This window comes from Falco punctatus (assembly GCF_963210335.1).
Source record: "Falco punctatus genome assembly, chromosome: Z".
Lineage (NCBI taxonomy): Eukaryota > Metazoa > Chordata > Aves > Falconiformes > Falconidae > Falco > Falco punctatus.
Window position 1 is genome coordinate 9,860,536 of NC_137586.1, and position 27,941 is coordinate 9,888,476.

At 49.5% G+C, this 27,941-nt stretch overlaps 3 protein-coding genes across 9 annotated transcripts in view; 2 read left to right on the plus strand and 1 right to left on the minus strand.

Annotated features, from left to right (window-relative positions):
* Positions 1–11,195, plus strand: part of UBE2R2 (ubiquitin conjugating enzyme E2 R2) — a 214,605-nt gene extending 203,410 nt beyond the window's left edge. Inside the window, exons 4-6 of the mRNA XM_080371173.1 lie at positions 2,153–2,250; positions 6,513–6,647; positions 8,080–11,195. Of these exons, the coding sequence (XP_080227299.1) occupies positions 2,153–2,250; positions 6,513–6,647; positions 8,080–8,299 (453 nt within the window). The 3' untranslated portion in view covers positions 8,300–11,195. The remainder of the gene's footprint in view (positions 1–2,152; positions 2,251–6,512; positions 6,648–8,079) is intronic.
* Positions 11,196–15,911: 4,716 nt separating this feature from the next.
* UBAP2 (ubiquitin associated protein 2) overlaps positions 15,912–27,941 on the minus strand; it is a 133,794-nt gene continuing 121,764 nt past the window's right edge. For all 7 annotated transcript variants that reach the window (XM_080371154.1, XM_080371153.1, XM_080371152.1 and 4 more), the window contains 7 exons: positions 24,046–24,124; positions 22,346–22,560; positions 20,908–21,007; positions 20,717–20,824; positions 19,163–19,230; positions 18,141–18,332; positions 15,912–16,707 (listed from right to left, as the gene is read on the minus strand). In XM_080371154.1, the coding sequence (XP_080227280.1) occupies positions 16,612–16,707; positions 18,141–18,332; positions 19,163–19,230; positions 20,717–20,824; positions 20,908–21,007; positions 22,346–22,560; positions 24,046–24,124 (858 nt within the window). In that variant the 3' untranslated portion in view covers positions 15,912–16,611. The remainder of the gene's footprint in view (positions 16,708–18,140; positions 18,333–19,162; positions 19,231–20,716; positions 20,825–20,907; positions 21,008–22,345; positions 22,561–24,045; positions 24,125–27,941) is intronic.
* On the plus strand, positions 24,131–27,783 carry LOC308056189 (interferon-like; the record flags this gene model as incomplete). The annotated part of the gene is made up of 1 exon (XM_080371195.1): positions 24,131–27,783. Exon 1 carries the CDS (start codon positions 27,202–27,204, stop codon positions 27,781–27,783), a length of 582 nt encoding a protein of 193 aa, XP_080227321.1. The 5' UTR covers positions 24,131–27,201.

Below are 27,941 nucleotides of genomic sequence, written 5' to 3' on the forward strand. Positions count from 1 at the left end.
TTGCATTCACTTCTTTGTTTTTATGATGTAACAGTTCTCAGTCCTAATAGAAATACAGACTGTTTCCCACTGGCAGATGAATATCCCATCTTCCCATTGTTTATATCTTTCAAAAATGTAGGTATGGGAAGGCTCTCGCCTTGACTATGTTGATACCTAAAACTATGCAGATCTCATCAGGCTCCATGACACCTTTACCCTTCCAGACTCCGTAATGCAGTGCTGCCCTGCTTCAGTTCCCAAACGTTTAACATTGATAGTGGCAAGAGGGAAACTTCTCACATCCTTACTTCCCTCTATTTTTGTACTGCCGAATATCTGCTCATGCACATGCTGCTGACCTAATCACTCAAGGAACTTCCAAGTGCTGCGATGCTTTCTGCTGGCCACCAGCACTGCATTCTCCCAGGAGGCGGTTAAAAGAAAAACTGGGTAAACTCATACAAAGTATTGATAAAACCAGAATAGGCTGTGAACATAATCTAACATTAGTAAGGTTAACTTCACCTTAAAATGATATTTAAAAAATATTTCTAGATAGCACAAGATTCTTGGAATCCTAAAAAGGAAACTGCCTTGTTAATGGCAAACTGTTCCAGCAATGTAAGCGTATGCTTGGGTATTCAGCAGCTCCCAGTGCTATGTCACTGTGCGTAGTTGCATTTTTGACAAAAACCTGCTTTGAAATGACAAGGGTTTGCAAGATTAGCATACCTGGTAGGGTTAGTGAGCTGCTGCAATCTGGATACTGATCACAAGCCTCCAGTGTCGAAGTAGGGTCTGATTTGGCTATGAAACAAATGTCATTGCTAATCAAGGTTTGGGAGGCCCCTTCAGGTGAGCTACTGCTATCTGTAGCTGTGATCACTGGCTCGGGCTCAAAGACATGGATGCTGTCGCTGTGAGCAGCATGTCTTTGTGCTCTGGTTTCTGTGCATCTAGCAGTGCTGGAGGGTCCTCAGGATGTAGCTGAGACCAGGTGCGTGGGCAGCTGCCAGCCTGCAATTTCAAACAGAACCGATAATGCAGGTTCTCTGCTGTTCCTGTCCTCAGTCTGTGTCTTGGGTCACGGTGACAAGGGACAGCGTGAGTGCTGCCTATCAGCTGAGTCTGTGCCACCTGAAGGTGTGGGGCTGCTTCTAGGAACTTGTAAGTCACCCCAGCAGCTGGCTGCAGGAGGCTGCAAGCCAGCAGGGCCTGCAGAGGCCAATGTCTGCTGGCTGGATTTGGGGTCCCGTCTGCACCTTTACCCCATCCTGCAGTAAGGCGTTGGGACCCCACGAGTCCCTGGAGTCAGCTTCAGTGGAGAGTATCAGCTGTGCTGAATGCTGCTACAGCACTCCTGCAAAGTGATGGTGTCAGAGTGCTGTTGCTGGTGGAGAATTGGTTTTACAGGCTTTTTGAAGTATTTATAAATGGTAGGTATTATGGAGCTTTACATCTATATTCAGGCTATAACACTGGTGAGTAAAACACAGATTGAGGATTACGTGGCTGTATGGCTTCCATATGCTGTGAGAATATTCTTCCTCTTGCATGCTGGAAGGGGTTTTCAGTGAAACTCTCAGAGAGCATCTCCTGATTTTTCACCTGATATTTCAGACAGCTGTGTCGTGGGGGAGCAGTGTTAAGCCTGCCCTGTGCCATCTGCTCAACCCCCTTGTGTCCGGGGAGAAGCATTGTTTTGATACCTAGGCTAGCAGAAAGTGCTAAACCCTTCAATTCAAAAATCCTGTAGCTAACTCAGCCACCACTGGGAACAGAGAAAAATTTTAACTCTACTTTGGGATTCCTGTAACTAAAGCTCATTTCTGTCACTGTGACAGTGCTTGCTATCTGGAGACCAATTTGGTTTTATGTGACTTTATTACTGGTTTTGCTTGCTTTGCTACATTCTTTAAACCTCTTGACTTGAGATTGCTTTATACCAACTTGCAGATTAACACTGTTTAGCAAGGGAAACTTTTGAGTGTATACAGTAGACCCCAGCAGAATTGAGAACCATTTCCAGGTCTTGCATATTTTTACTGACACTTAGGGTGTTCATCTCAACAAGGTTAAACCGCTCGGAACATGGCCAGAGTGGTGCAGCTGAGGCATCAGACCTCTGCCTCAAGTCAGGCTATTCTCAACTTCTGTTTCTGTCTTGCAGAATGGAGATGTATGTATTTCAATTCTTCATCCACCCGTAGATGACCCACAAAGTGGAGAACTGCCATCCGAGAGGTGGAACCCTACCCAAAATGTCAGGTAACTGAATGTGATGTACAACAGTGACCTCAAAGGCCTGTCATCTCTCTCCAAGGCAAAGGCCTGTGTTGGGAGAGGCTTTGAAGGGAATTTAAGACCTTGGGAGTTTGGGGGCTTGAAGAAAGTGGGAACCAGGCTTATCAAACTGTCTGAAGGTACCGGAGTGCTGTGTCCTGATACTGGGCAAACAGTTTGCATTAAGAGCATGAAAACCTGTGAACAGGACAGAAGGCTCCGCTTTCTCAAATGTTCTAGCGTTTCCATGTTATCCTATGCTTAGGTTTTTCAAACTCCTCCAAGATGCCACTCGTAGAAGACAACATTTTTGAGTGTTCAGGCTCAGTAGGAGTAACTTTGTGCATAATCCTGCCTTCTGTTTGACTTCCAGTATGTCTCTTGTCCTGCAGTGTGATGTCTTGAACAGTTGGCCAGATGGCTTGCTTTCTGCCAGAAAAACGAAGGATCACTAAACACTAGAGGCATTCAAGGCTAGCCTCTCCATTATTTTTTTTTGAAACACCAGCTGAATTTCATTCTCATTACAAGACACTGCCAGTAAAGAAACTGACTAGGTGACAAGCCTCAGCTCATAGTTAGGAAATTACTTTGGGCATTAATTACTTATATAGCACAGGCACTTTTGAGTATGTAGTTATATACAGCTAAAGATTTACATGAATCTTGTCACAATGATAGTTCTCTTATTTCTGCTCTCCCTTACCATGGTGAAGCTTTTGGTGCTTGCTTTCTTGGAATGTGTTCAGCTTAAGGATGACATTTGAGGAGACAACATTCCTCAGCTAGGTCAGCAAACAGAAATAAAACTTGTCCTTAACTGTTAGCCTTCTACCAGCATCTCCCATTGGGCTAAGTGCTGAGAGATGCATCCTGCTGAGGTCCCATCTGGCTTCGCAAGGCTCCAGAGTCAGACAGGAGGCAGCAGGACTGAAGGGCAGCATGTTTGCAATTGAGCTGCCTATGTAACCTAGGGCTTCTCTTCAGCTGCTGAATTTTGTAAATCCTGCTGAGTATTGGCTGTTACTACAGACAGCTGTGGTTGAAGTGTCTGAAGGGGGGCATGTCATTAACTTTGAGAGCACCTGTGTGTTCACCTCTAATGGTGTCAGGCATGCTGATCATTTTTTTTTTTTTTTTAAACACGGTCAATATGAATTTTCCCATCACTCGGATCTAGATGTGGCAGGCATAAGTAAACATGGCAAACATGCAGCAAGATGTGAAGGAAGGCAGCTGTGATCTTTGTGGCAGAGAATTCTGCTTGTCTTCTCACATCCCGAGTCCCGTAGAACTGTGGAGGTGGTGGCAGGTCTTAGAGTTGAGGCTTTTTGATCACTTTAGTTGCCCTTTTCCATATCTCCCCTGTCTCACCTCTGTCCTTTGAGGTACACAGGCCAAAACTGAGCACGATGTTCAAGATGTTGGTACACGTCTATCTAGTGAAGACAGGCTTGTCTCACTATTGCTTTGTTTCCTGAGAACGCCCATTTTTGTTGGCTTTTTTTGGGCTGCCTTAAGGTTTGGACAGTTTCTGCAGCCAGCTCAATGCATGAACTTGTCTGTCAGTACAGTCTATACTGGAGAGCAAAAATGTGCTAGGACAAGTCTGTGCCCACCTCTAAAGGTGGCTCTGAGACGCTTCAGTGTAGATAGTAGCTGGAACAAAAAAAACCCCATACATTGTTCAAAATGAGTATAACAGGATGTGCTGATTGGGAGCACCAGCCATTCTACATAATGTCTGGTTTTGATGAAATTTATCTGTGTTTGAGCTTTCTCTTGATGGATGGAGTGAAAAAGACGCTTGACAGGTCTGTTTCCTTGAGCCTCCGCTGGCTGCTCTCCCCTGCTGGTAAAGGGATGTAGAGGGACCCACTCTGAAGACAACAGCACTGAAAACACTTACAACAGTTCACTGTTTCCCAGAATGGGGTTGGGGATGTAAGAAAGCAGAAGGCAGTCTTGAAACCCCCGCTTTTCATGCGAACAGCTTGCATGAAGCAACACACTAGAACAACCTTGCCTGACAGAAACAGACCCCTGACAGTATGGCAGAGGGTCAGTCTCTTGTCTGGTCCAGTGCGGTTTGTATCTGACGTTGAGGAAATTTTCGGTCCTGTGTGGGTAAGTGTTTTTTGTGGTTTTGATCCCATGTGCTGGGATCCCTTGCTGTTACTGTACCTTGTTTATGCTGTTTACCCACAGTAGCAGGGTTTGTCTCGGAGCAGGCTGTCTCACTTTTAAGTTACCACCAGTGAAGGAGCTGATCTAACATGATGGTTGGGAATGAAGAATGCAAGAGCACCTCACCACTAATAGACAGTTGCCTTGGTGTATTAAAGTAGCTTTGCGGTGACTTTGGAGTCTGGGGCACTGCAGTGGAAATGGGCTTCTTGTCACTTTGTTGATGGAAGTGTGGTAGAGCAGGTGCTAGATCCAGACATGAATTCCTGTCCTCAGCCTTCCCTAGAGTTTGCTTGCAGTGAAGCTGCTGCAGTGATGCCGGGGCTGATATGCTGGCTTTATAGCCTGCTTGCTGGGAATCAAAAGCTTTTACGTGAATTCTTGAGATGAAGTAGAAGATGGCCTCTCTTTGGCCCATCATTCCAGTCTGACCAGACAGTCTTTTTCTAGAGCTGCTGTTCTCTTTTCCCTACTGAATTATATCACTTGGAAAATAAATTGTGTAAGACTGTCCTGATAGCTGTGCTGAACAGTCTGGCCAGACACAAGTGTTCAGTTTCAAAACTTTTAAAGCAACACAGCATCCAAATGACCAAGCACTTCCTGTAATTGTATCCCTGATACATGGTCTGGTAGATGTGTTCAGCTCTGCATGTACCCCTAGAATCAATGCAAGTACAGCTGCGGCGAATTAAGAGACGGGACGCAGCTTGATGCAAGCAAGATGTCAATTTATTGTACAGAAGCACGAGTTTCTATTCAGAAGCTGTGCGTTTTAAACAGGTTGGTTCTTGAAGCTAAGCATTGCATACTAGGCAGTCCCCGATCGGTGGTTAACTACCAGCAATTAACTGCAAGGTGTTACCTTTCCTTGTCGCCGTTGTCCCCCACTCCCCTGTGCTCTGTATCATGTTAATTGTTGTCTAGACAAGCTCGAGCACATTCCCCCCAGCTGATTGCCATGGATGGTCCAGCCCATGATTTCCAGCCCACTCCTGCATACAGCTGGGGCTGTAGTCTTCTAATCAAGTTCTGCAAAGCAGTTGCTACATACTGCTGTGTATCAAGACTTATTCTTGTATCTCATTTTCCCCTTTCATTTAAATCCCAAGCTGTTGCCAGCAGGACCACCTCAGACATGTGAAGCTGTTGTGGTAGGTAGCTACAGCCAGGTGTCTGGGTGTGTAGGGCTGTGTGATGTGACTGACTCACTGCTGAGTTTTTTGTTGGCTGTGGCACAGTGAAGGGCTGAATCTCTGAAGTGCAAATGCAGGAAGAGATGTAGAAAATGCAGGAGAAGGGTCTGGGTGAGGGAGGTGGTGTTTGTTCCTAGCAGATGCCAGCAGAGCAGCTAGCTAGCTCTGTGCTGCTGCTAGAAAATCTGGGAAGGCTGTCTGTCTGCTGAGGCTTACATGACTGGCTCATGCTGGCTTTGCTGAATACCAACCAGCAGCTGAATCCTGTTGGGCCCTTGGCAGCTTGCCTGGGTATTGAACAACACCTGCACTACTTCGCCCTGGCTGTGCTCAGCAGCCTTAGTGATGCACAAGCTGAGGGGAGAGGTGAGATCTGCCCACAGCTTCAACCTCTTAACACGCAGTGGGGCAGGGAAAGCAGTGCCCCTTGTCTGATGGCCTTGAGTCATAGTGGTCCTTCTCCCTACACAGGGCAGGCGAAGAGACTGGCTTTCTGCTGGGAGGTTGAATGTCACCAGGAACAGGCTCGCCATGCAGGTTTCCAGCCCTGCACGATCCATGGGTGGTGTGGACAAGCTGAATTCTGGTCTGATCCTAGCTTTGACTGATGTCCTGACACAAGCACGTGCACAGACATGATGGTCTGTAGTCAGATGAGATTCCTGAGGTTTTATTGTCACCTTCCCTATGCTGATGGCCAGGGTCTTAAGTTCATAAATACCTGCTCTTACTTCAGATATTACCCTTAGTTACCCTTAAGACTCGCCTTTAGACAAGTTCCTGATGCATCGCCTAAAGAAGTCGTTGGCGTCCAGAACCCACGAATGTGTCACCTCTGACTGCTGTTGTGGTTACCTTTTTCAGGACTATCTTACTGAGTGTGATCTCTTTGCTTAATGAGCCCAACACATTCTCTCCTGCCAATGTGGATGCGTCAGTCATGTTCAGGAAATGGAGGGACAGTAAAGGAAAAGACAAGGAGTATGCTGAAATCATAAGGTAAGCTCTGCCGTGTGTGATGCTGTGCTACTGGCCTCCTGCTTTGAATCCTACGAAACAGGCTGCTTTGCAGAATTTGCTGAAACCAGCTTCTCGCTGTGGTTGCTTCTTTGGAAATGAAACTTGCTGCCTTATTCCAAGTCCATGCTTCTGGTCCCTCTAGGATTTTCAGCACACAGAAGCAGTGCAAGCTTCTGGAGCAGGACGGGGCTGATCTGTCTGTAAATTGTTCTTTTTTTCAAAACTAATCTGGCATGATGCTCTGCAAAACCTATTGGCTGCTAGTAAATCCCAGTTGAAGTCCCTGCTTGCCTTTGAGCATTCCTGCACTGCCTGGGATGTGATACAAACTGACTGCATCCTACAAATTCTGTGCTTACTGCACTCATGAATCATAATCTTGTCCTTCCAGTTTGAAGGAATATCAGTGGGATTTGGCAAGCACTTGCAAAGCTGGGTTTGATTAGCTAGAAGAACTGTTCAGTCTTGACTGTCCTTTGCTGATAAGTTCATGGCTCACCAGGTGCTGTAGGGAGATGATGTGAACTCGAGCCAGAGCTGCCCGTACAGCAGTGGGGCTGCTGTCGTGCTTGGGGCAAGACCACATCTGCATGGACTCGGCTAGCTGGATGTGTAGCATATACCCCTGGCTGGAGCTGCGCCGGGCAGTCAGCCTGTGGAAGGAGCCTCGCTGGGAGGTTATCGTAGTCGCTTGCAGCTCCCTTGGCTGTGGCGGAGCTGGATGTACTCTACAAACAGAGCATGGCGGACTGATGGGCAGGCAGGCAGGCTGCCGTCTGCTCTTCTCCCTGCTGGGAGGCAACGTGGGCCAGCCAACCGTTCACAGCCCTAGTGCTGCAGGGAAGGAGGCAGCAGCCGTGAGCCTGTCCTGGGGTGACGGGAAACACTTGTCTTCTGCCAGCCCCCTGCAGCACTGGGGATTACAGCTGCATCTCGGGGTGCAGCCACCTGCTCTGACTGCTCTTACCCTCTAGCGGGAGCTCAGAGCTGCCAAAATCTTGCAGGAATCGCTGTTCTGAGCATGCAAGGCTAGAGTCATCAGTGGTGGAGCCAGTAGGTCGTCTTAGGAAATCCCTGAATCTTGGGAAATCCCTGACCATCCTTTCTGAAGCAAATGTAATGAAATTTGCTCTGAGCTGTGGCAGGTCTCTAGTGTGGAGTCTTGCAGAATAACTGATTTCCTATGTTGCTGAGAGCATGTGTGCTGCAAACACCCTTGGAGTGCTTGCAAGCCTGGGGCTGCAGGAACTGAGTCTGTTTCTAGTGCTGCTTCTGGCTCTTCAGCCAAACACCAGCTCTCCTGACTCTGAGCTGCCAGGAGGGCTGTGCTGGGGCTGGCTGGGCGGTGGGGAGCTGAGCCACGCTGCTGCTGGCACACGGTCCTGCTCACCTTGCTGTGTCCTCGTCGCAGGAAACAGGTTTTGGCCACCAAAGCTGAGGCAGAGAAGGATGGCGTGAAGGTCCCCACTACACTGGCAGAGTACTGCATCAAAACTAAAGTGCCTTCCAATGACAACAGTTCAGATTTGCTTTATGACGACTTGTATGATGACGACATTGACGATGAAGATGAGGAGGAGGAGGATGCCGACTGTTACGATGATGATGATTCTGGCAATGAGGAGTCGTGACCTGCTCCCTCGAAGCCCCTGTACTGCCCTGCCGACTCAGGCCAGAAGGGAGCAGCGGTAACCTAGCAGCAGTCCAGCAAAAAAGTGGGGGGGGGGGGGGATCAAAACTTTTTGTCTCCTGCTGTCTCCTGTTGTATGGATCTGTTTGCTCCTTTTTTATGGACCTCTTAGAGACCCTCCACAGAATGTCTGAATTCTTGCATTCTTAACCCTTTCATCACTGTATTATGATTTCTTTTTAAAAAAGAAACTCCCCTTTTCACTTCTCTTCGAAATGCTCACAGTGAAACAGGTTTGCTCGCGTTTAGTTTCTTGAATTAAATACAGTCTTGCATTGAGATGTGTAATGTATTTAAAGCTGGAACAAACCCATTGGAAGCTGAGTTTTCGGGAGTTCAAGTGCTGCATTTACTGGGAAGAAAAAAAAAAATCCACACAAAGCAAATTGCCAAGGTTTAGCTGCTCCATTTACAATAATAGCGTGTGTACATTCGTTTAGCCTTGTGGTGGTGGCTTTTCCTTTATAAGGTGTGGGGCGGAGAGTGTAAAGCTACTGTGTGTTGAGCTTGATGGGATGTCACTGAAAGGTACAGTATTCCTTTTCAGCCTGCTCAAGATAGAAAATAGCTGGCCCCTGGAGCCCCAGAGGGCACAGTCAGCTTTGTCTCTGAAAAAGGCTTGTGGTATGAACCCTAAAATAAACAATTAACACTTCACATCTGTACAACTGAGCCCTGGGTTGCTATTCAATTTTTTTTTTTTTCAGACTAGGTTGGGGTTGAAAAAGTTGAGTTTAGCTGCTGAGATCTGCTGCCAGCTGCCCCTCTCCAGATGGAGGAGAACAGATGTTGTCTCCTGCTGCCCAGCAGGCCAGCATTCATCCTGAACCTCTTTTTGGCAGTGGGAGACACCAACAGCCGCCTGCCCCAGTGCTCGTGAGCAGCACTCGCTTCCTGCAGCCCAAATCCAGTGCTGGCCTGAGCCTTCTTTATGTTGCATATGTAGGTCACGCATTGGTAGGCGCAGCTCTGGTGCAGTCCTGCAGCGTTGGCAGAGGTCAGCCTTTAGTGCCTGCCTGGGGTGGCCAGGCTGTCGCTGTGCCCGCAGTGGCTGCTGGGGTGTGGGGCAGAGGGGGTGGGTGTGTGCTGGGCTCTCCCCTGCCTGGCTGGCTGCTGGGGCATGGGTAAGCGTGCGCAGCCCCCCAGGAGAGGGGCACATAGAGCTTTCAGGCTGGAAGAGAAGGCCAGCAGCAGGGTCTGACAGGCTATTTAGCAGCATGCTTCAGCTGGTGCACTGAGCTTGGCCTCCTGCATGTTTTTGGGAGCTCTTGGCAGAGCTTAGGGGCCTCCCTCCTGTCTGCTGAATCCTCTTCCTCAGTCCCTCAGCATCCTCACCCTGTTGTAGTGTACTCTTGTCCAGCTGTGGTGCAGTGGCCTGAATTCACCTTTTGCATGATCCCTTGATCAGCAGCCAGCCCTGCCCTCCTGTGCTGAGCCCTGGCACCCTCAGGAGCAGATCTGAAGCTCTGGCCCTGCTTGGGTGACACTCCAGTCCCACAGGTACAGCAGCAGTTACCCTGATAAGAGCTGCAGGCTCAGGCATTTGTTTATGCCTCCCCTTTGTATATCTCAGGGTTTTCAATGGTACGTCACCAGCTGTGGTCCCTCGGGGGTGCTTTGGTGGGAGTCAGTTTTGTTCTGCCATCAGCTTGGTGGCTGTGTCCTGGGACGACAGTGAGCAAGTTTAGAGGGGGGGAGGGGAGGGGAGGAAGGCTGGTGGGGCTCTGCCTGAAGTGAGCAAGGCAGATGTGTTTTCAGAATGTTGCTTGGCTGGCATTTGCTGCAGCAGGGACAGTCCCTGCTCCTCTGCGCCCTGCAGAGCAGAGGCAAGGCCAGGTGGTGACACCTTGTCCCCCAGCGCTCCCCGCAATGGTCTGCCCTCCTGCTTGCACGTTACCTGGGGAGGTGGCTGGGCCTCTCCTGAAGTGTCCCACGCGGGCTGCCTCAGCTTGTCCTTCCAGCAAGGACTGATGCAGCCCCTGGTGTCTTTTGGAGCTGGCAGCGGGGCTCCCCTGTGTCTAGTGACGGGTTGGGGCACCCCCCAGCCTCACTCCAGCCTGTGAGCAGTGCCAGTGCTGGCAGGGGGGTCCTTGGGCCTCCTGGCTGCAGGACTGGTCTTGGGGCCGCACCAGGACAGGGACACCAACGTCCAGCTTTTGTGGGGGTGAAGGAGCAGAGTATGGCAGTGCTGGCTGTGTTGATGACTTGGTTTGAAATGAGGATACTGCATCTTTCAGGATTTCCCTTGTACTTTTGACCGTCTTCACTGTATACTCTCCAGTGACTTGTATTTTCAAGCTTGGTGTTGTAAGATGCATTATCATGACTCTTCTGTTACCCTTTTTTAAGGACAAAAAGCAACCTATTTTGAGAGCTCCCACATTAACCAGACTAATTTCTCTTCCCCACTGTCCCATGCAGTGTCATTGCTTGTTGACTTGCTGGTTTCTTTTTTTTGGGATACAAACTGAAGTATGAGGGGTTGTTTGTTTTGGTTTTTTTTGAAACTATTTAAGAGATTGCAGAAAAATGTTTACCTGATCTGTGTATTCTGATGTATTTTCTTAACCCTCTTCTCCTGTCTCAGCCAATACTAGCGTTTACATTTGCAACTACAAGCCCCTTCAAATGCAGTTTTCAACCATTCTGAAACCAGCAGGGTACACTAGATTTCTTAGTAGTTTTCTTAGCTGAAATGCCAGATGTTTTCTTTTTTTCTTCAGTATAATTTACCAGAAAGAATTAACTGATGCATTTTTGTGTTGTCTTTCCCTTCAGTAGTTATATTTTGTCTTTTCTGCACATCTGTCTACTAATAAAAATGTGAAACGAAAGTATCCCTGTACTGTTACTTCCCTGTTTAATTGAGCTGTTTTATTTGCATGGGTTACTTAAAGCTCTGAATAACAGCTACTCAGAAGTTCAGTGTTGCTCCAGCATTAATGCCTATACGTACACATAAGTATCTATAAGGTTACTGGTAAATAAGGCTGCTCTTTGACAGCTGCCTGCCTGAACGCCAGACTAAAGAATGAACTGATGTAAAGAGGTGCTTTGGCAAAAGGCTGTGGGCTTTGCTGTTATACTTAGGAAGACTAAATCAGGAAGGGGGAGACTAATGTGGGTAAGGTCAAGCAGGGTCAGGTTTGGAAGAGACTGATGGAGATCTAGTCCAGCCCCCCCGTATAGCAGGTTCACTGAGAGCGGGTTGCACAGAGTCATGTCCAGGAGTGTTTGAAACGGCTCCAGAGCAGGAGATGCCACAGCCTCTCTGGGCAGCCTGTTCCAGGGCTCTGTCACCCTCAGGGTGAAGAAGTTCTTCCCCAGATTCAGATGGAGCTTCCTGTGCTGCAGTTTGTGCCTGTTGTTGCCCCTTGTCCTGTCGCTGGGCACCAATGAAAAGAGACTGGCCCCATCCTGCTACTTGCCCTCAAGTTATTTGCAGACATTGGTAAGATCCCCTCTCAATCTCCTCCAGGCTAAAGAGGCCCAGCTCCCTCAGCCTTTCCTCACCAGGCAGGTGCTCCAGTCCCCTGATGGTCTTTGCAGCCCCCACTGGACCCTCCCCAGCAGTTCCCAGTCCCCCCTGAACTGGGGAGCCCAGCACTGGGCACAGCACTGCAGGTGGGACCTCACCAGGGCAGAGCAGAGGGGGAGGATCCCCCCTCGACCTGCTGGCCCCGCTCCTCCTCATGCCCCCCAGGGTCCCACTGGCCTGCTTGGCCACCGGGGCACACAGCTGGCCCACGGGCAACTGGCTGCCCACCGGGGCACGCAGCTGGCCCACGGGCAACTGGCTGCCCACCAGCACTCCCAGGTCCTTCTCCGCAGAGCTGCCCCCCAGCAGGTCACCCCAGCCTGTGCTGGTGCCTGGGGCTGTCCCTCCCCAGGGGCAGGACCCTACACGTGCCGCTGTGGAACTTCATGAGGTTCCTCTGCCCGACTCTCCAGCCCGTCCAGGTCTCTCTGAACGGCAGCGCAGCCTCCTGGTGTGTCAGCCGCTCCTCCCGGTTCTGCATCATCAGCAAACTTGCTGAGGGTGCGCTCAGTCCCTTCGTCCAGGTCATTGGTGAATGAGTTGAACGGGACCGGACCCAGCACCGACCCCTGGGAGCACCGCGAGCTACAGGCCTCCAGCTGGACTCTGCGCCGCTGATCACAACCCCTGAGCTCTGCTGTTCCGCCAGCTCTCGATCCACCTCACTGTCCACTCATCTAGTCCACACTGCCTGAGCTTACGTGTCAGGATCTTATGGGAGACAGTGTCAAAAGCCTTGCTGAGGTCAAGGCAGACAACATCCACCGCTGCTCTGCCCTCATCTCCCATCAGAGAAGGCTATCGGGTTGGTCAGGCATGATTTCCCCTTGGTGAATCTGTGTTGACTCTTCCTGATGACCTCCTTTTCCTCCATGTGCTTTGAGATGACCACCAGGATGAGCTGTTCCATCACCTTTCCAGGGATGGAGGTGAGGCTGACTGGCCTGTAGTCTCCCGGATCCTCCTTCTTGCCCTTTTTGAAGGCCGGAGTGGCCCTGGCTTTCCTCCTGTCCTCAGGCACCCCTCCTGTTCTCCATGGCCTTTCAAAGATGGTGGGGAGCGGCTTGGCAATAGCGCCTGCCAGCTCCCTCAGCGCTCTGGGTGCATCCCGACAGGGCCCGTGGATTTGTGGGTGTCAAGCTGCTTAAGTGATCTCTAACATGATCCTCCTCGACCAAGAGAGACTCTTCCTTTCTCCAGACTTCCTCTCTTGCCTCCAGGCTCTGGGATAACAGAGGGCCGGCCTCGGCAGTGAAGGCTGAAGCAAAGGCAGCATTCAGTAACTCCTCCTTCTCTGTCCTTGGGCACCAGGGCACCCACCTCAGTCAGCAGCCGGCCCACATTTTCCCGAGTCATCCTTCTCCTGCTGAGGTACTGGAAGAAGCCCTTCTTGTCCCTGACCTCCCTCACCGGGTTTCATTCCAAACACACCTTGGCCCGCCTCGTCACCTTCCTGTGTGTTCTGACAACATCCCTATATTCCTCCCAAGTGGCTTGTCCCTCCTTCCACATCCTGAATGTTCATGATCTCATGTGACTGCAGCAGTGACTTTGGGCAGAGCTGCTGGTGCTGCTGGTGGCCAGTTCCCTGGCAGGGTTCCTGAAACGATCAGACAAGGCAGCAGGGGAGCTTGCTTGGTGGGGCAGAGGGCTTTGACATCATGCAGGAGACTAGCAGAGGATTTCAGATGATCACTGCCAGCCCTTCGGGGTCCTTGCCCTGCCTGGCCCCTGCTGCTCCTTGTAAGTTGAAGAGTGGAGAATGTTTTTGCAGTGCCTTGCTGCCGCAGTCAAGCTAGAACCAGTGGGACAAGTGCACGGGAGTTGTTGCACTTGCTGCACTTGGCATTGCAGCACAGCAACTGCCAGGTCAGATGTGGTTGTGGCCCAAGTGCTTCTGCTTCACAGCTGTGCTGAAGGAATGGCGATGGCATTTCAGAGCTGCATTCCCAGAGGAGTCTCCCTGTTGGGGAATGGGACTGAGAGGGATGGTGCTCTCCGAGCCTTCTGGCTTGGATCACGCTTGCTTTCATCCCCCACCTGCCTCCTACAGCACTGGGCTGCCCGGAGCCGGTAAGTAGCTGCTTCATCCAGCAGATGCGGTATCAAAGGCAGGACAAACTTTCCAGCCCACTCTGCACTGGGTAAACCCTGCTGCCACTTGGTGCAGGCTATTTCCCCACGCTTTCTTTGATGGCCGAGTGCAGCTGAGCACCCTTGGCTCTACCGTCAGGCTGTGGAACAGGTGATTGGAGAGGAAATTGCTGCAGAAGAACCTGCTGGAACTAACAGTGTAAGGAAACGGGAAAACATCCTGTTTAGTCTTGCCTGGAGACGAGGGGAGGCTGCCTGTGGCTGACCACAGCGTGCTGCCGGCGGGCAGGACCCCAGAGCAGCTGGGGAGATGCTGGAGTTGCCTCTGCTGCATGGTGCTGGGAAGAGGAGGTGCTGGAGGGCAACATGGCCCATCACCTCCAGGGGTGGACATGCTGCCCTTCCATGCCCACAGCCATAGTTGAGGATGGAAGCTGTGCAGCTGGGGACCGGAGAGGAGCACTGGTTTAGGTCCTTGTGGGGCATCTCCCTCAGATGCTCTGCACCAGCACCAACTCTCGTGTGTTCCCTTTGCCAAGCTGCTCCTGGACCCTGACACCAGCAAGGACTGACCTACACCTATGAGGGCAACAGGAGACTTCTATAAACAAGAAAATTAAGTGTGTGAAGTTGGCTTTGGGGGAGATCTGTTTTTCAAGGAATAGCTTCTGTGAGGCAGCAGCTTTGGCCATGGGTAAATGAGATGCCGCTAGTGTAAGCCCCGTGGGCTCAGTTCCTGGTGCAGCCCTCGTACAAGCTGGCAGCAAGTCCCCAGCCTACTGAGACATTTTTCCATCCTTGACATTTAGGCCCCAAAGCCAGTGCGACAGCACCTGCCAAGGGCTTGCAGCAGCTGCTGAACTTCAACCAGTATAAAAACTTGAGCTGGGGCAGAGGAACACCAGTGCAGTTCATGTTCTGCTGGTCAGAGGCAGAAGGAGGACTGGGTGATACAGACTTCTTCCAAGCCAACTGGTTCCCACAGGACGTGAGAGCTGGTGAAAGGGTGACTTTAAGAAAGGAAAGTGGTTCTCAGGGTAGAAACAGGGTTTTTTTTCTTGTGGGTCTTTATGCAGAATTGGCAAGTGCAGAAACACCCCTCCCCTGCCACATGGACACATACAGCTTCACATTTTCCCATCTCCTCTGCTATGAAAGGCCAGCATGCTCAGGAGGATGAGCCTGGAGCAGGAGTCATCACCACTGACCTTCCTCCTGGTGGAGGCCATGGACCAGGTGGGCGAAGCACGGGAGAGCAGTGCTGCAGTTCTGCCCCCTCCTTACCTTCCCCAGCTGCTCCCTGCGACTCACACAGAGCACAACGCCAGAGGACACTGAAGGCAGAGACGTGATGTTTAATGTCAGGACTCGGGATGATGCCCAGGATCCCATCCCTGCTGCAGATGCTTATAAGCTCTCAGCACCGAGGTCACTCACCTTTGTCATGGTATTCAGCATCCCCTGCAGACCCATCTGCTGCTCTTACCCTCCCAGCTCAGCTTTTGCTGCAGAGCAGGTGGAAAGGGACAGGCTGTAAAAGCAAAACTGCCTCTGGAGCCTTTGAAAATGCAGACAAACACCAGTGATACGCTCAGACCTTTATTAGGTGGAGGAAGGGCTAAAAAGAAATGAAATTCCTAAAACATTCACCGCACTGGTGCAGGACAAGAAGGACCAGGAGTTGCTGGTCTTTGTTTTAAAAAAAGTGGGGAGGGACAGGTGAAGTTTCCATCCAGTAGCTCTGCCTTTCCTGGGCAGGGTGGCTCAGGGCAAAAAGAGGTACAAGACACAGCTTATACTTTTATTTAAGAAACCGCTACATAGTTTTTGCCTCTAATGATGCAAAGGAGTTCCAGGACACACTGAGCCATCCAGATTCTCTTGCTAGAGAAACAAAATAAAACAAAACCGAACCAAAAAAGAAAATCCTGTCTTTTTATTATTCAGAAATTGAAAAATAAAAAGCTGAGGCTGCAGCTCAGGGCCACAGTGACCAAACTGCCCATGAGAGTTTATTTTTTACAGAAGGAGGGAAGGGGGAGACAAAAGAAAGGGGAAGGCCCACGAAACTTTTTTTTTCTCCCACCCCTCTTTTAAAGTAACAGCTATACTGGGGGCTGAGGGCAGAAATCAAACCAACAGGACACATCTGGATTTGTTTTTTGTGGCCTCCTGATTTGCCTGAATTTAGAACTGCATTAAATAAATGGGCTCCAGCTCATTTGTCTTTAACAGAGTTATAAAGCCCATAGAGCTTAAAAAAACAAGGAAGGATACCTTGGTGCAGATGGGAAATGAATAATTAGTTTTCCTACAAAGAAAATAAAACAGGCTGCAAGATGCAGAAAACCACATTTAGGCTCTATTACATTTACAAATACATACATAAATATATTACATACAACAGCAACTCAAAGAGGAAGCAGGCGAGTCACACAGAGGATGGCTGGCTGGCTGCAGTTCTCCCCGCACAGACATTTGGCTGAGCAGTTACTTCTCCTAATAATTCCAGGAATGGGCTTCGGCTTTTTCTCTTTTTCTCTTTTCTTTTTGTTTGTTTTTTTGTGGTTTTTTTTTCTCCTCCTCTCCTTTCATTCTCTCCCCCCTCCCTGGTTTCGGGTTTAGTTTGTCCAGTATGGAGAAGTGCCATAGGCGGTTTTGGTAGCCTGAGACTTTTGCTGCATGGTGCTGGGTTGGTTGCGTTGGCCAGATCCACCCTAGAAAATGAAAACAAAGAAGATGCGGACATCAGCTGCCATAGCACCTGTGCTCCCAGAAAGACGAGCCCATCTAAATGTCACCAGAAGAGCTGCCGCCCTTGGGAACAGCCCTGATATCCACCGAGGGAGCGATGCTCCCCCTGAATCGGTCCGTTTCTGCCCTGCAACACCTCCGCATCTTGCAGTCCAGGGCAAGCAGCCACAGAGTCACTAAACAGAAGCACAGGAACGTGCCATCCCTCTGCCCCTCACCCAAGATAGGTTCAAGCACAAGGAACGCAAGGAGCAGGACCAAGAACACTGTTTTTTCAGGAAACTTTTATAGCAAGGAAATGGACGGGCTGGTGAGACCAAGTCAGAGCCAGCCTGCAACCTGCAAAAGGATACTTCATTTTTCCCCCAGAGTTACAGTACAAGTGCTCACATTCTGTCTCCTGCCGCAGCCTGGGGACAGCAGCAGCTTCACACCTCACTGCCCATCCCCCCATGTAAGGACAGTCTCTTCACAGAATCACAGGCTGGCTGAGGCTGGCAGGGACCTCTCGAGGTATCTTGTCCAATTCCTCTGCTCAAGCAGGGTCACCTACAGCTGGCTGGCCAGCACCATGTCCAGAGAGGTCTGAGGATAAAGACTCCACAACCTCCTTGGGCAACCCGTGTCAGTGCTTGGTCACCATTCCAATCAAAAAAGCTTCTCCCGATGTTGAGATGGAGCCTCCCTTGTTTCAGTGTGCCCACTCCCTCTGGTCCTGTCACTGGGCACCACTGAGGAGAGCCTGGGTCAGTCCTCTTTACACCCTCCCCCTTCAGGTGTTTACATATATTGATGAGATCCCCTTAAGCCTTCTCTTCTCCAGGTTGAACTGTCCCAGGTCTCTCAGCCTTTCCTCAAAGGACAGATGATCCGGTCCCTTCACCATCCTTGTGGCCCTTTGTTGAACTCTCCAGTACATCCATGTCTCTCTGGTACTGGGGAGCCCAGAACTGGACACAGCACTCCAGGTGTGGCCTCACCAGTGCTGGTAGAGGGGAAGGATCTCCTTCCCTTGACCTGCTGGCAATACTGTGCCTAATACAGCCCAGGATACCGTTGGTTGCCTTCGTGGCAAGGGCACATTGCTGGCTCATGGCCAAGTCAGTGTCCACCAGGATCCCCAGGGCCTTTTCTGCCACTCTGCTTTGCCCCCCAGCGTGTACTACTGCATGGGGCCGTCCCTCCCCAGGGGCAGGACTTGGCACTTCCCCTTGCTGAACTCGCTGAGGTCCCCCCACCCCAAGCTGGTCAACAGCATCGAGTCTGTCAGTCTGCAATCATTGTCATGGCCCTTTCCCAACGAGCGAAGCAAGACCCCTCAGACCCTGCCCTGCTGGGATGTGGGGGCAGCAGTCGGACCTCAGGCATGCTGCAGAGGCAGGAGGGGCTGACTCACCTGCCCGTCTTGCTGAAGATGGTGATGCAGCATCTGGGAATGAGGCTGCTGATGTGCAGGCAGGATATGGAGAAAGGGGGCTGGAGCGTAACCCGGGGCAGCACCAGGGTTCAGGGGCCCAGTCGATCCGAGAGCAGAGGGCAGGCTGAAAGGAGGCGGTGTGCCAGCATGGAATCCCTGCTTGTCAAATGTCTGCATAGGAGGCAAGGGGGGACAGTGTCAGAGACTGGTGTGAGCAGCCCCACAAGTGACCAGACAAGCACAGGAGTGGCCCAAACACACATCACTTGAACCTTTCACCACTCCATGAGTAAGCCCCTTTTTTCCCCCTGACCTCTTTTTACTCAGTGGGACATGGGATGGCAGCAGCTGCCTGAAATCACACATTGCAGGGGCTCAGCCTGGAATTACCCAGGGCAGCCCAACAAAACTGAATGAAGAATGTGCAGTGAGATTTTCCTCCCTCCGGCCAAAGCTTGACTCCTAGCGCTAAGCACGTAGCCGAGGGCTGGCTTCCTACCTGTAAGCATGAATCACAGGCACGGATTCCCCCAGCTGAGGGTGCAAGGAGGAGAAAACAGGAACTGGGCATAAGCTGACTGCACACTACAGCTTGTAAAAGCACTTTCAGCCTTCCCTGGGAAGCTGTGTGCTGAACAATGGCCACAGAAGAGCATGGGACACTGTGTTAGGGGTGGACGCTACTGACTGGTCTCTCTGGTGAAAAGAAAATGCCCTCTAGACTCACCTGCTTTGGGGGCTATTTCGACTAAAAACATTAGCCCCATCACATTCATTTGCACCCAGGATACAGCTCATGTGGGGCTGTGTGTGGCACTGCACCTATGTCAGGAGCTGACATGGCAGAAACAATGCAACAGAGGGCAAGACTCCAACAGCAAACAGGACCAGCACCAGAAATGCCACAGCCTGCTGACCCTGAGACCAACTGGTCTGAGAATAGGATGGGAGCCATCAGCCTGGCCTCAGGCCATCAGGGAGGAGGGTACAGCATTGCTCACCTGAGTCTTGTTATAGACTGAGCCACTGATATCAGGCACACCTGTGTTACTTGAGGTCACAGAAACACCTGAAAAACAAAAAAAAGCCATTGACAATGAGAAAGTCAACCACCACCCAACATAAACCCCATGCTTTGCTCCTGGCACCTCCAGCAGCCTTGGTGGATGCACCTTCATCCACAGCTACTGCACCACACCCCTTGCTGCTGCTACTGGCCAGCCCAGCAGGGCTCTCCATGCTCGTACATCCACAGCACCCCACATGGGAACAGAAGAAAGGGCTCGGCTCTTCGCTCCCACAGGAAAATGGGAAAACAGTCCACCAGGATAAATCACCCACATCCATGACCCAGTACCGCTTGGATTCAAATGCACTTCACCAGGCAGCAGCTGGCTGCACTGCACACTCATTTAAGCTCACGAAAAGCCAGCTTTCCCCTAGGATTAGGGATGCATTTGGCTCTATTGCAGTGTTCACGAGCTTTCCAGTAGTGCACTGAGTGATGAAACCCAGCATCTGCTATACATTTGAGCCCTTGTCCTTTCACACCCTGCAGTAGGGTGAAGTCTGCAATGCTCCTCTGCCCAGAGAGAATATCACTGATTCAGGCTGGCTTCCACCTGGACCAGCTGGTGCCGCAACAGGCTTAGAAACACCCACTTACCAGCAAGGTGACTCTCAAAGCAGCCACTTATTCACTGTCTCAGAAAGACTGGCTCTAATAATTCCACTTGGATTGGAATAAAACCAGTGGTTCCTTTGGCCAGTGATCAAAGGACTGGACTTGGAGGGTTTGCACTGCTCTAAGGTTGTACCCTTCCTAGGACATTGCTCCTTTTTGGATTGCTCCTCTACAGAGGAAAGTGTGAGCCACTCTTGGCTGAAGACAGTCCAGTTGGTGTTTCAAATGCATAGCAAATGCTTGGTATTTGTTAAGCCCAACAATGAACTAGTTAGTGGTAAGCAGTTCAGCACACACTTCTCCGTTCTAACCAGCAGGTGCAGAATAAAGCTTTCCTATAAGCTGTATACGTTCTTCAGCCTTCACAGTCACAAAGAAAACATTTCCAGGCATGAAATAACGTGATAAGTTAGAGGGTTTACAGACAGCAGCTGAAACAGCAGCCCAGAGATGCCCTGCTTGCCCCTAACACACGGCTATGCTGGGTGTCTACCAAGAAAATTAAAATCTTGTCATGATTTGGCACAGGACCATTTGAGTAGCAGCATCCAACTGCTCAGGCTTCAAGAACATGGCACTGCTGTAGGACCACTACTCTTCAGCAAAGAAAACTTTGGCAGAGGAAGCAGCTTACCATTTCTCCTATATATAATTGTGGACAAATCTGCGCATCGGCCACAAAAAACCTTATGCAAAGTCCAGTCATAAGATTTAGAAGGAACACTTGGGACATTTAAAAAAGCATACGGGAGATGGAGAAACAGCTTGGATTGTGACCCTGTTTAGAGCTGGCTGCTGTGTTGACTGCACAGCACTGGGACTCTACCCTACTAAATCCCACTGAAGAGCATCCTTAAGTCTCATGTGTTACCTTTCCCAGGTCCAGTGCCAGCAGATTTGTTTTGTGCTTGAGATGACCCACTGTAGCCTCCTTTGCTGTAATCTCCAGCTGCCGTTCCCTGCGTTAAGTCATCATAGCCTGCCGGTGTGTACAAGACAAGGTGTTACAGTGTGCAAGCAGCTCTGCAGACCCTCACATGAAAAGCGCAGTGGTAAGCGTACCTGTTCCATAGCTGTGCTGCCCATAGCCACTCGCTTGCTGGAAGGGAGTCGATGCGGTGTTCAGGTTGACTCCGTGCTGTTTAGCAGATGCCGGAGGTACCTGAACAAAGGGAACAAAAGGCGCTGTTAACAGGGAATGTCGCGCAAAACACAAGCTCCCTCTGCCATCTAGTGGGGGAGGAAATTCCATCTGGAGTTGGGAGTATTGGGATGGAATGGGAGACAGCACTCATGCTTTCAGCAGCAACTCGCTGTAGTGGATGTGTGCAAGCCCCACGTTTTCTGCTACAGCTGCCCCTCAGATTGCAGTGCAACCTCCTTTCAGAACAGGCTGCGTATTTCTTTCATGCGCTGAATGTAAACAGCAAATTCCAAGAAGGAGCAGTTGCAGTGCTCTCCCTCCAGAATCAAATAAAACATCAACTCCTGCCCTGAGGCTGCTGCATGGAACACTGCCCTACTGAGCCCTAAACCAGACTTATCTACCCCTCTGCCTGGAGCATCACCTCTTCCCAAATAACCTTCTTCCTCCTAAGACTAGCAGCACAGCTTTCTGACTTAATGGGGCCTCCTCCATCCTCAAAAGGATTTCCTAGGCACTCTCAGCTCACGCAGATTTGGGTCTCCCCTTCAGTCTCCAGAGACTATAGTAAGAGCTTTCAGGAACACCGAGTCCATGAGCTACAGCTGTCTGCTATTCACAGTAACCTGCATAGGAGTCCATGAGTACTGGCCTTTTAAATTTCCTGTTTTCTTGGGGAAGGGACTGAAACTATTTTCTCATGCTTGCACATTTTTGGAAATCCCTTGCAGACTGGGGAAGATGACTCTACTCCATTCCCATGTGACCCCACCTCAGTACCAGATCCAGCTCTGGGGTCCCCAGTACAGCAAGACACGGACCTTTCAGAACAGGTCCAGAGGAGGGCCACAAAAATGATCCAACAGCTGGAGCACCTCTCCTATGAGGAAAGGCTGAGAAAGTTGAAGTTTTTCAGCCTGGAGAAGAGAAGGCTCCAGGAACACCTTATTGCAGCCCTTCAATACTAGATGGGGGGGTGCTTATAAGAAAGAGGGAGAAAAACTTTTTACCAGCCCATACAGTGACAGCACACAGGGCAATGTTTTCAAACTGAAAGAAGGTAGGTTTAGACTGGATCTAAGGAAGATTTTTTTTTAAGACAAGGGTGGTGAGACACTGGAACAGGTTGCCCAGAGAAGCTGTGGATGCTCCATCCCTGGCAGCGTTCAAGGCCAGGCTGGATGGGGCTTTGAGCAGCCTGGTCTGGTGGAAGGTGTCCCTGCCCATGGCAGGGGGGTTGGACTAGGTGATCTTTGAAAGTCCCTTCCAATCCAAACCATTCCATGATTCTAAGAATCATAAAGAGCAAAATCAGAGGCATGAAGGGAAGGTTACAGTTCAGGCTGTTACACTTACAAACATGGTCGGCCCATACTGGAATGCACTGGGTACACCGGGCACACCAGCGTAATAAGGTAACCCAGTGTAGCTGTATCCTGGGGGCAGGGTCGGGTTGAGGAAGGGCTGCTGAGTCGTGTGATGAGTCTGCGTCTGGTTCTGCTGCGGTTGGGCAAGTGTGGTAGCAGGAGCAGGGGAGGCAGAATCCCCACGGCCAAATTTTGTTACATCACCTGCGAAAGAAAGCACTGGTCAGAAACGCTGTCAAAACTACTCCAAAAGTGAAGGACTCTAAGGATTCAAATCCTCTGAATACAAGTAGACAACTACAGAAGAGAGCACATGCTACACTTGAAAGCCTGCAGCTGTTCACGGGAAGCGCACTCCCTGTCTCTGTTCCTGATGGCCACAGGGACATTGCCTGTTCGTGGCACAGAACTCTGTGCCATGGCTAACGCATCGGTAAAACGGAGATACCAATACTTACCTATCTCACAGCGTCTGAGCAGATTCACTAGTATCAGATCATTGCAATAAAACATGCTAAAAGCAGAAGTATGGCAAATTGCCAAAGAGCAAATGGTTGTTGGGTTAAAGTGTGACTCTCCTAGGCGTTAAACTGATTAGCTAAGCTGCATGGGCTTAAAGCAAGTTAGGATTTACAGGCAGTGATGGGCATATTTTTGTCAATGTCTGTTTATTTGTCAAGCATGACTAGTTAAGATGTCCGGTTCCTCACACCACCAAAGTTCTGGAGACAGTAGCTGAAGGCCAGGAAAGCAAGGCTTGCATCGTGGGCCACCTTATTGAAGAAGTAGGAAGGGAAATTTGGTTATTAATCCAAAAGCAGCCTCCCAAGAGAAATGATTATGAAGCAGAAAACTCCTGAACACTTGCATTTTCTGGTAGCCTACAGAGCAGCATGTTCTTATGTTTTTTAGGGAGATTACATACATCAATTGCATCTATCCCATTCCCAACCAGTATTTCTTTTTGTTGGTTACCAACAAGCATGAGAACACATAATACAATCATTACAAGAATTATAAAACTGTAGCCATAGGCGTTAAGCTGTAATCAGATGGCAGGATGAAAACCACTGGCTCAAAAATCTGGATGGCGTTAATGTCATCTTTGCACAATGATAACTGAAGAGCAAGAGCAAGCACGAGGAAAGGCTTCTCAGAACACATGCTTCCAGGAACAAAGTCCATTAGATTTGGGGAGGGTGAGAGAGAGCCTGATGGATGCACCTCCTGCTGGTAACACACAAGTGCTAAAATAGCAGTAATGAACTACGGGGAGCTGCTGGGGGTGTGTGGGGTGTGTGTGTCTATTCCAGTGCCAAGAAAAGAAGGCAAGCAAATGAATTTTGAGAAGAATGATTAAGCTATGGAATATTTTCAAACACTTGTATGTGCTTGGGGGGGGCACTAGGTGACACTGCCATTTACATTCTTAACAATTTTACACTTATCCTCAAAGGATATCCAACTTATTCCCAGAAGTCATCACACATGAATTACTGACCAAAACCATGAAGAAACGTCAGTGTGAAGGTTGAGAGGGAGATGCTCCCTTTTGTTTGACTAGTTTGGACTGATGGGTTTAACTGCTTACAGAAGGGGAAAAAAACAGTTGCTCTTTCAGCAACAGCAGGATGACCTGCATTTAGAAATCAACACATTTCACCACACTCGTCTTTAAATAGCACTCACCTGAGTACGGGTTGTTAGCAAGGCTCCCATCTCTGCCTGTCAAGGTTGCAGGAGCAGGGAATGTAATTCCGTAGTAATCCTTGGAAAGAGACATCGTTTATTAATAGTTGGAACTGTAACACAGGTGGACAGCTCTTACCAAACCCATTATCATATGCATAAGAAAATTTAAAAAGGAAGAACTAAAGGAAGTTTGGGCAGAAGCTGACCTTCGCGCTCACAGCAGAGCTGAAGATTTACGTGGATCCTCAACTTTAAAATCAACCTCTTTTTTAGACACTTTTAATATTATATACAAATACTTCATCACTTAATGGTAAGTTAAAGGCAACAGCTAAATGCTTTCCCCTCCCAATCTTCAGCTCTGAGCTGTCTTCTTCCAGCAAGACTGCACCTCAAAGAGCAACAGGTCACTGCGGCCCAAAGACCTGGGGTCAAGCCAGAACCGTAATCACAACATGGATATAGTCTAAAGGTCTTACTCTTGTAGCATGCCCTATTTTCTAAAAGTGGAAATGTCAGCTAGGAAAACAGCACAAACATTAAAAAAAAAAGGGGTGGGGAGAAAAAGGGTTACTACCATATGACTGGAAAATTTGTTTAAACTATGTTACAGGAGACCTCAGGGTAGTTAGTAGTCTCCAAAGTGGGGTGCACAAGACAATCCACTGGAGTGCATGAATAAAATAGTTTTGGTATATTAATAAATAAAATTTTATAAAATTTAAAAATAGTGTTTGTTTAACCTTCCATCCTTTTTTAATTTTTATTTTTTATATGTTTTATAGCATATATATTAGTACAGTAGTGTATGTATGTAATTTAGAAATTACAAAAAAAATACACTGAGGTCAAGTGCTCTCAAATTTTGTACTGATGGGGTGTGTAATCAAAAAATGCAGAGACCTCCACCTTAGATCATTCTTCTAGGTGCTCTACAGGAGGTGACTGGACACACTAGCAAAACCAAAGCAGCATTTTGTCCTCAGTTTCAGAGAAAAAGAGAAAAGTGTGCCCTTCCCTAGCTGAGTGAAGGTCACATGTGGGGCTGGTACTCCACAAAGTATTTTTCCTCCTAATCCTCACGGTTTACTCCTCACCACCTCAAATCCATCAAGAGTTAGTGCTTTAACCAGTAAAGTATCCATTTCCACATGTTCTCCAACATCCTCCTCCTTCATATCCCTCTCTGAAAATACCCAGCACCTCAAATGCTTTCTCAGAGTTGACAGCACCTTCCACCTTGTTGCATTTCTGTACATCACTCCTCTGTTTCCTACACCCAATCCTCCATCACTCAGCATGAAATAATCTGGCAAAGATGCAGTACTGCAGTTTCTTTTCTGTAACGTGAAGCAGTGCCATATTTTATCATTTTTTCCTTTCCCAGATAATTCCACTTTATCAACTCTGGCATGGATCACTTAACAAACGAGAAAGAAGCACTCCCATCTCCTTTTGGAGAAAATGCCATAAAAAGCAGACCTGGAAAAAAGGTCTGAACAGGATTTGGTGAATATGAACTGGAACTGACACATCAGCATTTGCCTGTAGATGAACTGGACAAAATATAACCAAATCTGCATGAAAACAGGGTCTAGGGACTGCAATCATTCCTACTGCCCCTCAGGTCTGGGAGAACCACATCAGCACTGGATATCCCTATCCCACGCACCTGTGCATGCAAGCATTCCAAACAAAAAAAAATATGAGAAAATACGAGTGCCAGCCAGCTATGCCCACCCATAGGACAAGATCAGAAGAGATGCTCTGCTCTTCAGAGAATCACGGGTATTTCCTGACCTACAGAAGGCATGCAGGAGAAGGTGCCTAAAGTCAAAACTGACATATTAGGAATAGACTCAAAAAGTGAGGCAGAAAAGGGCTGAAAAAAAGGTAAGTGGTCTGATGGAATAGACTTAAGCTCCACCAAGCAGCTGGCTAGGAACCACGCATACCATACCACCTAAAGTGTTTGTAAGGTCTGCTACAGGCAGCCTGCAACAGACTAACAGAAAAGACAGCATATCCCAATGTAATAAACACAGGTGAAAAACACCCACAAAACCAAACCAAAAACCAACGAAAAACCCAGTGAGAAATTACAGCATCAGCAGAGAAATGAATTAATTGAGTTAAAATAAAAAAGAACCCCATCCCAAACCTCTGGGAAAAACCCCGTTCTTGCAGTATCAGCAGCAGCCAGTGCCTCTTGCTGCTGGAAGCTTCCCAGGAAGCAGTGACGACATGTGCTTGAGACTCTGCCCACTTTTGCTTTCTAGATGTAAGGGGACCAGCATATCAAAGAAATATTCCCACCCTTTCCTGCCACCCAAACACCTAATGTTGCCTGATTTCTACAACATTCAAAACACAATAACCTCTCCCCCCAATCTGGAAATCACAGTAATTCCATGAACAGTTCATGAAAAATCCTTTGTGACATTTATGAATCTATTTCTAAATATAAACAGAGGACAAGTAACTCCGAGGGTGAGGGGAATGACAGATACCCCAAAAATACTCTGCAAGATACTTGCAGGGAGAGGAAAAACTCTTTGACCAGCAAAGCTGCAGACGCTACAGAAAGGAAAAGGAAAACAAGAAAAAAAAAAGAGACACAAACTGAAAATATTTTTCAATAAGAAATGAAGGAAAATATGCAATAACTCATATATACAAACAGTATCAGAGCAGGGAATAAGAAAAAAGGATGTTGGTAGGCAGAGAAACCTGAAAATACAAACCAAGAAAGCCAACTCTAAAAGCAAAGAAAAGGGAAACCCTGAAACACATCCTCAGCACAGCTGCCTTAAAAGGTTCTGCTGTCCTGCTTCCACATCTCCCGTTGAACCACAACAGCACAGGAGCAAGGCTCCCCCTGCACCCCAACAGCAGCACTGGGAAAGAACCAACCCCTTTTCCCTGAGCCATCTCCTGTTCACAAGCCCTCAGGAGAAAGTACACAGGAAGTAAAAATGAAAATGAAAACAGGGAAATTCTGTCTAGATGCGATGATGATGAAAGGAAAGCCATGGCAGCACCACATAAAACCGGCCACCCGGCACCACACCAAGCACAGCGACCACCCGCAACACCACCAAGCCTGCCTGGGCTCCTGCACAGCGACACCCACGCGGCACCCACCCAACCACCATGACAGCGCCCGCAACCCCACAGCCCCGCCTGACGCACGGCGCCACGCCGCTCCTGCTCCTCCTGACGGCTCTCGCCACCGCCCTCGCCTGCCACCACCTGCGGCCCGGCGACGACACCTTCCCCTGGGACGGCCTCCGGCTCCTCCAGGCCATGGCTCCCAGCCCGACACAGCCCTGCCAGCAACACCAGGCGCCCTTCCGCTTCCCCGACACCCTCCTCCACACCAGCCACCCACAGCAAGCCGCCGCCACCGCCCTCCGCATCCTACAGCACCTCTTCCACACCCTCAGCAGCAACGACAGCGCCCCACAACACTGGGACACCGGCGCGCGCCACCACCTCCTCAACCACCTACAGCACTACATCCAACGCCTGGAGCAATGCCTGACAGCCAACAGGACACTCCTCAAAAGGCAAGGGCCTCGCAAGCTGCTGCTCAGCATCGACAGGTACTTCACGCACATCCAGAACTTCCTCCACACCCACAACCACAGCGCCTGTGCCTGGGACCACGTCCGCCTTGAAGCTCGCGCCTGCTTCCAACGCTTGGACACACTCATACAGCAAATGAAGAGCTGAGCTGCTCCTGCCCACCACCAAGCCCACCCGTGCCTGCCAACGCCAGTGGCCACAGATTGAGCAGGAGCAGCAGTAGCCCAGGCTGGCACTCTCGGTGCTGCTCACACCTCTTCTGGCCACGACCCGGCACTGATGGAGAGATGGGCATGACCATGGTG